Here is a 9,687-nt window from a genome sequence, read left to right as displayed (position 1 = left end):
TGGGTGCTCACCGTAAAGCCGGTGCAGCCCCCACAGCTCGTCCTGCGACAGCGCCTTCCAGCCCCGCAGCGTGGCGTTGAGGTGCATGAGTGCCTGGCCGTGCTGTGAGTGCATCAGGCCCAGCGCGTGGCCGATCTCGTGCGCCGCCACGTGCACCAGGTCGGTAAGCCACACGCCTGCAGGCCCCTCCGGTCAGCGCCTCGGCCCGCCCGACCTTTGCCCGCCGCCCCGCGCATCTGCTGCAGCATGCAGCGGGGCCGCCCTGGGCGCAGCCGCGGGGCAGATAAGAATGTTCCAGGCCGGCCGAGGCGGTGAGCTCGGCCCCCAGGAATGCAGCTCCAGTCCGTCTGCAGCGGCGTGGGGGTGGGGGAGCTTCAGGGTCCTGGGACCCTGGCCCCTAACCTCCTCACGACCTCCCCGTCCTTGCCCGCTAGACCCCAAATCGTAGCCCTCCCCCAAGCCCGGTGCTGTGGCCACCGTGGTGCGGAGGGCCCCACAGGCGGCCGGGCCTGCCGTCACCTTTCTTCCAGCTGTAGCGCGTGGGGCCCAGGACCCAGTACTCGCTGTCGTCAAAGTGGATGCCGCCGTGCGGGGGGAAGAAGGCGTGGGCCAGCTCGCCCGTGGGGCCGTCGAAGCAGTGATGCAGCGCGGAGACCAGGCAGTCCGTGTGGTTGATGGGGTAGAAGCCTGGGGGAGCACAGGTCTCAGCGGGGGGCCTCGGGGCGGGCGGGGGGGGGGGCACGGCGCCCACCTATACGGAGGTCGCTGGTCTGCTCGGGGGCCACCTCACGGAAGCTGAAGGGGGACACGTCACTCCACATGCGGAAGGCGGCGGCCAGGCCCCGCCGGGTCTCACTGGGGCTCAGCAGGTTCCGCGGGAAGGAGAGGATCCTGGGGTGAGGGTCGAGGTCGGGAGTGGTGCCAGCTGCTGCCGCTCCCCCCCGGGGCGGGGTCTCACCTGTACGTCAGGTTGAAATGGTCCCAGCGCAGCCTGGCCGGGGTCAGCGTGTAGCGGCGTCTACGGGGCGCCTGTGGGGGCAGCGGACCGGCGTTCGGGGTGGCGAGGACCCCCACAGGATGGGGAGCGACGTCTCCCTTCAAGAGAAGCAAGTGCTCTGGGGACACAGCAGGAACTGAGCCTGCGTCTGGAACTCCGGAAAAGGGGGCTGGGAGTCAGCTGGGTGGGGGTTGCATGGTGGAGAGAGCTTGACGGTCCCGTTTTTTGTCTTCCTGCATTTTCTGGTCTTCTACCCCCAAGCGAGCATTTCTTTTGCCGCCAGAACAAAATAGGTTAGTAAAGATGAGCCAGGTTGGTGGGCGGAGCTGGAGGACAGAGGCTGTCCCCCGTCCCACTGCTTGCAGACACAGACGTGCGGACACTCGGACTCTCGGGTCGGACCGCAGAGCGGGGAGGAACTCACCTGCTTCGCGCCTGCCGCGGGCCTGGCACCTGGGGCCCCCAGCTGGGCCAGTGACAGGAGCACAGGCAGCAGGCACAGGATGCCCAGCACGGCCCTCAGCCAGCCGGCCTGCGCGCGGGCCCCCAGCGCTGCCCAGGGGACACAGGCCCCGCGGCCCATGGCGCCCGCGGACTCGCTGTCGGGGCTTGGGGCGCGTGGGCTGTGGGACCTGCCTGAGCGGGAGCGGCCCAAGAAGGCGCCAACGCGGCTCGGGTTACAGCCCTGAGGTGGGGGGCGGGAGGCAGGGGCGGCCACCCCCGAAGGGAACCAGCTGGCCATCCGGCTGTTGGTGCCGGGACCCAGGGCCTGCGGGTGGGTGGCAGTGGCCTGGGCAGGGCCTGTTGGGCGGGGCCACTTGGGCGGGGAGGGGGGTGGGGGCGTCGAGAAGAGCGCTGGCTGCCAGGGAAAGGACTGATGCCAGGAGCTCAGGATAAGGCAAGGATGGTCAGCTGGGGTCCCCAAAACAGCTGGAACTGAATGACCTGGCTGTTTTCTCCCCAATGGACTCCCGTCTCTCAATGCCCTTGACACCGAATGAGACCTGGGAGTGGAGCCTCCATCCTGGCCAGCCCAGGACACGTTCCCCGCCGGCGCTGGCCCGTCAGGGTCCCCCAGAGAGGGGCGGGATTGCGGCGGGAGGGGACGTGGCAAGTGAGTACCGGAGGCTGAGGGGGAAGAGAGGCGGGGTAGGTGGCCTGGGGACGGCGCCAGCAGGGAGGGGGACCTGCAGGAGTCCCACCAAGAGCTGGAAGAGGCCAGAGGAGGGACCCCCTGGGAGCGACATGGGGAAAGACGCACGAGGGCGGGGGCAGTAGGGATCCAGGAATCCTGAGTGGCTCTTTGGGGCCAAGCGAGGACCCGAGTCTGAAATGGTTCTTGGTGGGGGCTGGGGGATGGTGTCCTGAGGCCAGAAGACCGGACTGGATGGCCTGGCTTCAGGCAGGATGTTGGCGAGGGCGCCTCTAGGCTGGGAGAACAGGGATCTGGAGGCCGGGGTGGGGGTTGGTGTCCGAGTGGACTGGGGGAAGGGAGCCGGGACTGGGGGAGGGGAGTCGGGGCTGGGCGGGTGTCAAGAGGAGGGGCAGAAGGCACCCAGCCAGAGAGCCCGGGGTCCTGGCCCTCCCCCTCCATCCAGGCCTTGAGCCCAGAGGGACATTTGGAACACTCAGCCAGCGGGGTCAGTGCCAAGTGCCTGGCGAGCAGCCGCAAGGCTCAGGAGAAGCATTTCGGGTGGTTCTTGGAAAGCCTGCTCCGTGGGCCCAGCCTGGACAGCGCCCCCCTCTTCGTGGCTAAATATTTGTCCCCAAAGACCCATCTCTGGTCTGTACCCTGCCCAGGTCCTGAGACCTTGCCGGGACCCCTCGCCTGAAGCAGACGCCTCACCCCACTCCCTGCTTAACTAGGACCCTACAGCGAGAAGCGGGTCCTGCTTTGGTCCAAGCCTGTCTCCTCGGGCCGTCCCGAGAAAAGAGGTGGCGCTGCCGGGGGTCGCAGGAAGGCCCCCTGCTGGACGAACAGTGAGGTTCTGGGCCCCATCTTTTCTCGGACCCGGGCCAGGGTTGTGGGAGGCGGTCTGTGCCGAGCCTGAAGAGGTTTCTGGCCCAGAGGCGGGAGTCTGAGCAGGAGTCTGGGTGAGTCCCGGGAAAGGCAGGGCGCGGGTCGGGAAGGGGCTGGGCAGGGCGTCTGGCCAGAGCGCTGGGCCCAGAGCAGGGCCTGCGGCAGAGGATGGGCTGGTGAGGACAGCCCGGATGCGGATGCGGATGCGGATGCGGGAGCAGCGCTACGGGGTGGGACCCCGGGAGGGAACAGCGCCGAGGGCTATCTGTCTCCAGGGCGAGAGGACCCACGACCCATCCAGCGCCCCGCCCCCCGCCCCAGACAGGTACCAGGCGGCCAGTCCGCGAATCTTTTTATAAAACACGGGCGTGGGGGAGGGTGGCGCGCGAGGGCGATGGTGGGACGTGGCCCGGAGCGAGAGGGGCGCGGCTACACGAAGATCTGGATGCGGTCGCGGATGGGCTGGCGGCAGATGGGGCAGGCGCTGAGCGCGGCGCCGCAGGGCGCGCATGCGCCGTGGCCGCACTGGAACACGAGGCGGATGTGGCTGTCGATGCAGATGGGGCAGGTGATGCGCTCCTCCATCTGCCGGTAGCGGTTCTGCAGCTCCTCCACCAGCTGCCGCGGCGGGCCGGGCGCGGAGGCCACACTGGCCACCTCCGTGCCGTCTGCGGGAGGGTCCGGGGCAGGGCCGGGTCAGGGCCAGGTCAGGGGCGGGCGAGAGGCTCGGGAGCCGGCGCCGAGCCCGCCCCTCCCGCCCCACCCACCTGGGCGCAGCTTCTTGGAGATGACCACCTGGCACCTGATGCACTTCTTCATTCTGCGCGCGCACTCTGCGGGAGCGAGCACGAGGTTGGGCCCGTTCGCGCCGCCCTTCCCCCTCCCCCTCCCCCGCCCCTCCCCGAACCCCGGCGCCGCGCACTCACCCTCGCACACCGTGCGGTGCTGGCACGGCGAGAACGACACCAGCAGCGCCAGCTCCGAGCACACGAGGCACTCGGCAGCCTCGGGCCCCGATGGCGCAGCCACGTGCAGGTTCGTCACGGTGTTGGGGGTGCTGAGCACCAACCTGGGGCCTGGGGCTGCCCCGCCCACCTGCCGCTCTCTGCAGTTGGAGGAGGGGGCTTGAAAGGGCCCGGGGTGAGGGACCCGCCCCCCACTCCCCACCTCACCGGGCTCACCGGAAGCGCTGGGCACAGCCCTGCAGGGTCTTGAGCACGTGGCCCTCCGCGGCAAGGTCCAGCGGGCTCAGTCCCCGGTGGTTGGCGTAGCTCACATCTGCGCCCTCCAGCGCCAGGTAGCAGGCGACTGCCTTGCTCACTGTCAGCTCCGCGCTGCTGCTCGGGAGGCCTGAGGCCTGTAGCTGGGTGGCAGACAGATGCGGTGAGAACCCTAGCAGCGGAATGCTGGTCTGAGGGAGCCTCTGCGGGCACCGGCTGCTCCGGGCCAGGCACCCGCTCTGCCCACCCCGCCCCCTGCCCCCCGCCCTGTGTCAGAGTTCTCTGGAACTGAGGCAGGCAGGAAAAGCGCCCTTGGGGACAGCTCCCGAGGAGGGGCCAAGTTCTGAGCCCACCCCCACCCCCTTCCCGGGCTGGTCAGGACACAGAATCTCAGGGATGCTGGCCATGCTCTGTGAAGATGCCTCCTGCAATCTGTGGTTCCCCCAGACTGCTGCACCCCCGAGAGGGCCTGGCTCTGGGCTGTCACCCATGAGGGACGTGGACAACCACTCAGGCCCTGCCGGAGCCTGCAGCCAGGTCCACACTTCCTCACCCTGGACAGCAGCTGCAAGGGCCCTGGGTCCCCCCCAGCCCCATCTGCCACCAGGGGCAGCAGCTGGTGATGCCGCAGTGCCACGTGCAGGGCCGTGTCCCCCTCCTCATCCTCGGCGTTGACGCTGCAGCCAGCGTCCACCAGCAGCAGCAGCAGCCTGACGTGCGCCTGCCTCACGGCCAGATGCAGCGCGGACTGGAGCTTGTGGTTCCGCACATTCACATCACAGCGGCCCTGGGGGGCGGGGGCGCAGGCTCAGCACAGGGACCCTAGTGGGCCCTGACTCCCAGTCCCTGGGCCGGCCGGGGTCCCGTGTGCACACCTCTCGGATGAGAGTCTGGGCCACCTCCCAGTGGTTGTTGAGAGCAGCCAGGTGCAGGGCCGTGAAGCCGTCCTCTTTCTTGGCATCCACCAGCTGCCGTGCCCGAGCCAGGATCCTCCTGACGGCTCTGTGGGAGCAGGGGGACGTGGCTGGGGTCGGGGCATCCCCGGAGTGGCCCAGTGTCCGCAGGAGCCTGGCCACCAGATGTGTGCCCACCCCAGACTCACAGCACATGGCCCTTGAGGGACGCGTGGTGCAGCAGGGTGAATCCTTGGCCGTTAGTGGCAGTGACGTCGATGCCTGGCACCGCGGTGAGGACCTCCACAATGCCACTGGCGCCGGCACCCGCTGAGATGGCACAGTGCAGGGGTGTGTTGGCATGAGCATCCTGTCGGTGGTGGGTCAGGGGTCACTAGGTGGTAGGTCACTGCCACTGTCTCTTTGAGCCCAGGGATAGAACCAGGGGCCCTGGCACTCACCGGCAGGTTGACGTCACAGCCACACTCACACAGGACCCTCACCACCTCCAGGAAGCCCCTCTGCACGGCCACGTGCAGCGCTGTGCTCTGGGCGCCGTTGAGAGCATTAGCCCTGCACCCAGCACCCAGGAGCACCCGGGCGGCCTCGGGCTGGTTCCTGGTGGGAGAGGGAGCAGGAAGGGTGCTGTGCCCACTGGCTGGACGGCAGGCCCAGCCCCCGCCCTCCCGGGCCTCACCCCAGGGCCGCGTAGTGCAGCGCCCTGTTGGCCTCGTCGTCCGGCAGGTCCACGTCGGCCCGAGCCTGCAGCAGCAGCCGCACCAGCTCCACCTGGCCGAGGTAGGCAGCCACCTGCAGGGCAGTCCTCCCCTGGTTCTTGGTGTCCACCTGCAGGGAGAGCCAGCAAGTCAGCCCCTGGGCGGCCACCCCCTCCCTGAGGCAGGCGGCACGGGCAGGAGCGTGGGCTCTCGGGCTCGCCTGCTGGGGGTGCCTCCGCGCTAGGTCCAGGGCCCGGGCCACGTTGCCCAGGGCCACCTCCACCACCAGCCTGCCGGGGTGCTCTGCGTCACTCTTCTGGGCTCGAAGCCTGTCCAGGGCGACGCTCAGGGAGCCTGGGGGGTGGTGTGGTGGGGCTGAGATCACGTGCTGGCTGGGGGCAGCCCCGCCTCCCACTGGCTGCCGGAGCTGGGTGCCCGCACTTTTGTTCTCCCGGGCACGCTCAGCCACGTCCAGGTTGGCCTCCTCCTCGGGCCGGTAGGCCACCAGGCAAGAGGGGCTGAAGGTCCACAGCTGGCCACCAACCGCCACACATAGAGTCCCGTCTCCAAACAGCTTCACCACCTTCCCGACGCAGCCCAAGGCCTAAGTGGGGAGAGGAGGGGTCATAGGTAGGTCTCCCGGGGGTGGGGGCGGGGGCGAGGATGGGGGGTGGAGGAGGGACTCACAGAGGCCATGTCATCTGTCCACTCGCCATGCCTGGCCTGTAGCCGCTTCACCGTGTCCAGGTCGTCTATGACCCGCACCACGTCCCCCACCCAGAAGGAGTTGTGCTGAGTGAGAGAGAGGCCGTAAGGGGCCCAGGCAGGGGCGCGGAAGGGCGTCCCCACCAAGCTCCACAGGACAGGCAGGCCTGAACTTGACCCCAGCCCTCGCCCAAAAGCACAACCAGAGGGCTACAGGTGACTGGGGCAGTCCTGGGTAGCCCAGCTCCAGAGCCATGGGAGTGGCAGCTGGGCAGTGGCATCCAGACCAGACAGAAGCCAGCTCTGGGGTGAAGTCTAAGGCGGGACTGTCCCTGTGCACACAGACGGGGGAGCAGACAGCATGTTCAAGGCCATCGAGGCCAGACTGGAAGAGTGTGGGAAGCATGGTGGGGAGGCATGGTTCCCGGACGAGGGCTGGAGTCTACAGCACGGGGCCAGGCCCACGATGACGGGAGCAGGGCCAGAACAGCATGTGGGGGTGAGACCAGGGACCACCTCCCCACCCCCAAACCTTTCCTGGCAACTCCCCCACACCTGTGCCCTCATCTGTACAAAACTACAGACCACCTACCTTGTGAGCCCCATCCTCAAAGGGGTCTCAGACTCCAGGTCTCCAGCGGAGCGCTGGCGTGCCCCCTCACCCGCACCTAACCCCTGCCAGGGCCCCATCCACGGATGTCACCCTCCTGCTCCTCACTGACCTCCCTCCTCCATTATGCATCTGCGAAATTCTACTTCCAAAATGCCTCTCCCCAAGCCCAGCGCCCTGGGCAGAGCATCCACCTGTCCTAATGGGCCTTCCCACACCCTCGCCGCTGGGTGCATTTGAGAAAGCAAACCCAGCCACACCGCCTGCCCGCGACGCTTCCCGGGCCTTCTCCAGCCCCCGGAGAGACACCAGGGTCTGACCTGCCGGCTCCAGCTGCCAATGGCTCGCGTGCTTTGCCCTCCTGTAACCCGCCACACCTGGATCCCCTCTCAAGAGAACTGACCCCCACCAGGCCCTCCCCCTTCCTTCGGGGGTGAGCAGGTACATGGAGGGGGTGCGGAGGGGACGGGGCTTGGCCCAGCCCCCCATGCACCTTGGTGAGAGCCCTAGGGTGGAAGGTCCATCGGGTCTCGTGGCTGAACTGCACGCGCACGTCCCCACGGTCTGTGATGCGGTGCACGGTGCCCGTCTGTCCGATAAACTGTGGCAGGTCGTGGAGACTGTGGCTGGGTGAAGCAGGAGGGCTGGGCATCCAGAGGATGCGAGGGGGGGCGGGCACGGGGCCAGTGGGCGGGGCAGCTCACCTCTGCCATCCTGGGGTTCCACCCGCCGTGGCCTTCCTGCATCTCCCTCAGGACGTCTGTGTCTAGCAGACACTTGACTTTGTCCCCGTGCTGGAAGGTCTGGCTGTCAGCACTCACCCTGCGCTGCAGCTCTGCTGGCTTGCCTGGGGACAGGCAGCAGGCCCAGCTCAGGCAGCGCCCCCTCGCCTCGTCCCCTCAGCTGGGGCAGGAGGGCGGCTGAGCAGCCCTTACCGAGTACAGGGAGGTGCTCCTTGTAGTAGAAGCCACCAGCTGCCTCTGCCACACACTTGAGGTCCACTTTGCCCTTGTGGCCCATGCGGTACACATTAGTGGTGCCATCAGCCCACGTGACGCTGGCCACGCTCCGGCCTGTCTCCACGTCCCAGCCACGGATGTCCACCACCCGACCTGGCTTCCCTTCCCCTCCTAGGGAGACAGTGCCCCCACCAGCAGGCTAAGCCAGGGCCGCCTGGCCGGCTGAGCCGCAGCCAGCACCAGCCCCGCCCCACCTCCCCAGCACGGCCCCACTCACCGTCCTGGGAGCCCCACTCCCAGTCGGGGCCCCGCACCACCATGGCCCCCTGGAAGATGCCCCTCAGTGGGATCCGCAGAAGGCCCTGGCGAGGGCTCAGTGTCACCCTGCGAGAGAGTGGGTCTCGGGCCATGCACAGCGGCAGTATGATGGCGCGGGCCCTCTGCTCTGCGTGGCCTCGCTGCACCAGCCCCAGCTCCCACTCACACCTGGCCCTGGGCAGCTGCTCCAGGCCAGTGCCCGCCCCGCTCTGGGCCTGGAGTGAGTCTGCTGACCTCGAGGAGTCCACCCGATGCTGAGCTGGGAGGGCACCCGGGGCCGACCCTCACAGCTTGGCTGGTGTCACTCCAGACCTGCTGCCCCCAGAGAGCTGGGCACCGCTGAATTTGGTGCACTGTCTGACCTGGGGAGGGCTCAGCACGTGGGGGACGGAGCAGTGAAGAGTGCAGGCCTGGCACCAGCGCCTGGACGGCTGGCCTGGGCCCGCTCTGGCCAGCGGGCAGCTGTGATCTCACACACGCACCTCGCTGCCATGTGTGTGGGAATGTCCAGGAGACAAGGGGTGGGACGGTGCCTCCCGGTGCCCACCCCAGCCCAGCAGCCTCCTCCCCAGCCTGATCTCCGCTGACCACAAAGGAGCCTCCCAGCCAGCCCAGTAGCTCCTCCCCAGCTGTGCCGAGGGGCTTGCTCCCAGTGTGGGCCGCCCACTCCAGGCCAGGGCCACCACGGGGATGCTGGCTGCATGGCCCATACAGGCCACCCTTAGTGCCTCTGCCAGAGCTGTACCGGGGGGGAGCTGTGCCCCACCATGGGGGTGGTGCCAGGACAGGAGCAGCCGGCCACAGCTCGACCTCTGCAGCCCTGCTCAGCCGGGGTGGGAGCTGGTGTCAATGGCCAGGCCCCTAGATTGACACCAACCCTGGCCCTTCTTCAAGGAAATGGCTCAGGAAGGACTTGGCCTGTCCCCTAGGGAGTAGTCAGCGGGATGCAGTTCCCGTCCTTCAGGCCTGAGGCCTGGTCGGCAGTCAGAGGTGCTTGTCAGGAGGCCCTGGATGTCACCAGGTGGGCCCCAGGGCCACCAGGGCCCCCGCCAGTCAGGCGCACACCTCGCGGTCCGCGCGGCGCGGCGGGGGCGGGACTCACGGGCGCGAGTGGGCCGTCTCGTAGCGCTGGAAGGCGTGGGCCAGGTCGTGCTTGTCGTGCATGTAGCACTGTGTGCACAGGTCGTAGTCGAAGCAGACGACGCACTTCCAGCGCATGCCGCGCAGGCCGTGCTTCTTGCAGCAGTCG

General features: G+C 68.3%; 2 protein-coding genes across 10 annotated transcripts in view; both read right to left on the bottom strand.

The window, feature by feature from the left end:
• The window catches only part of MMP23B (matrix metallopeptidase 23B), a 4,987-nt gene extending 1,784 nt beyond the window's left edge, over nucleotides 1-3,203 (bottom strand). The window contains exons 1-5 of the mRNA XM_006903905.3: nucleotides 1,422-3,203; nucleotides 959-1,095; nucleotides 752-891; nucleotides 520-687; nucleotides 12-176 (exon numbers count right to left, since the gene is read on the bottom strand). Of these exons, the coding sequence (XP_006903967.2) occupies nucleotides 12-176; nucleotides 520-687; nucleotides 752-891; nucleotides 959-1,095; nucleotides 1,422-2,591 (1,780 nt within the window). The 5' untranslated portion in view covers nucleotides 2,592-3,203. The remainder of the gene's footprint in view (nucleotides 1-11; nucleotides 177-519; nucleotides 688-751; nucleotides 892-958; nucleotides 1,096-1,421) is intronic.
• A 149-nt stretch (nucleotides 3,204-3,352) lies between these two features.
• MIB2 (mindbomb E3 ubiquitin protein ligase 2) overlaps nucleotides 3,353-9,687 on the bottom strand; it is an 11,911-nt gene continuing 5,576 nt past the window's right edge. For 5 of the 9 annotated variants that reach the window (XM_025047125.1, XM_025047150.1, XM_025047185.1 and 2 more), the window contains 16 exons: nucleotides 9,541-9,687; nucleotides 8,398-8,504; nucleotides 8,097-8,291; nucleotides 7,866-8,008; nucleotides 7,655-7,762; nucleotides 6,534-6,638; nucleotides 6,067-6,450; nucleotides 5,828-5,976; nucleotides 5,592-5,748; nucleotides 5,340-5,500; nucleotides 5,113-5,239; nucleotides 4,791-5,024; nucleotides 4,199-4,380; nucleotides 3,944-4,122; nucleotides 3,785-3,850; nucleotides 3,353-3,685 (listed from right to left, as the gene is read on the bottom strand). The exon at nucleotides 9,541-9,687 is cut by the window's right edge. In XM_025047125.1, the coding sequence (XP_024902893.1) occupies nucleotides 3,447-3,685; nucleotides 3,785-3,850; nucleotides 3,944-4,122; nucleotides 4,199-4,380; nucleotides 4,791-5,024; nucleotides 5,113-5,239; nucleotides 5,340-5,500; nucleotides 5,592-5,748; nucleotides 5,828-5,976; nucleotides 6,067-6,450; nucleotides 6,534-6,638; nucleotides 7,655-7,762; nucleotides 7,866-8,008; nucleotides 8,097-8,291; nucleotides 8,398-8,504; nucleotides 9,541-9,687 (2,683 nt within the window). In that variant the 3' untranslated portion in view covers nucleotides 3,353-3,446. The remainder of the gene's footprint in view (nucleotides 3,686-3,784; nucleotides 3,851-3,943; nucleotides 4,123-4,198; nucleotides 4,381-4,790; nucleotides 5,025-5,112; nucleotides 5,240-5,339; nucleotides 5,501-5,591; nucleotides 5,749-5,827; nucleotides 5,977-6,066; nucleotides 6,451-6,533; nucleotides 6,639-7,654; nucleotides 7,763-7,865; nucleotides 8,009-8,096; nucleotides 8,292-8,397; nucleotides 8,505-9,540) is intronic. The other 4 variants (XM_025047053.1, XM_025047207.1, XM_025047221.1 and 1 more) reach the window with 4 other exon arrangements.

This window comes from Pteropus alecto, unplaced genomic scaffold, assembly GCF_000325575.1.
Source record: "Pteropus alecto unplaced genomic scaffold, ASM32557v1 scaffold700, whole genome shotgun sequence".
Lineage (NCBI taxonomy): Eukaryota > Metazoa > Chordata > Mammalia > Chiroptera > Pteropodidae > Pteropus > Pteropus alecto.
Note: the sequence above shows the minus strand (reverse complement) of the source record. Positions and strands in the feature narration are given on the sequence as shown.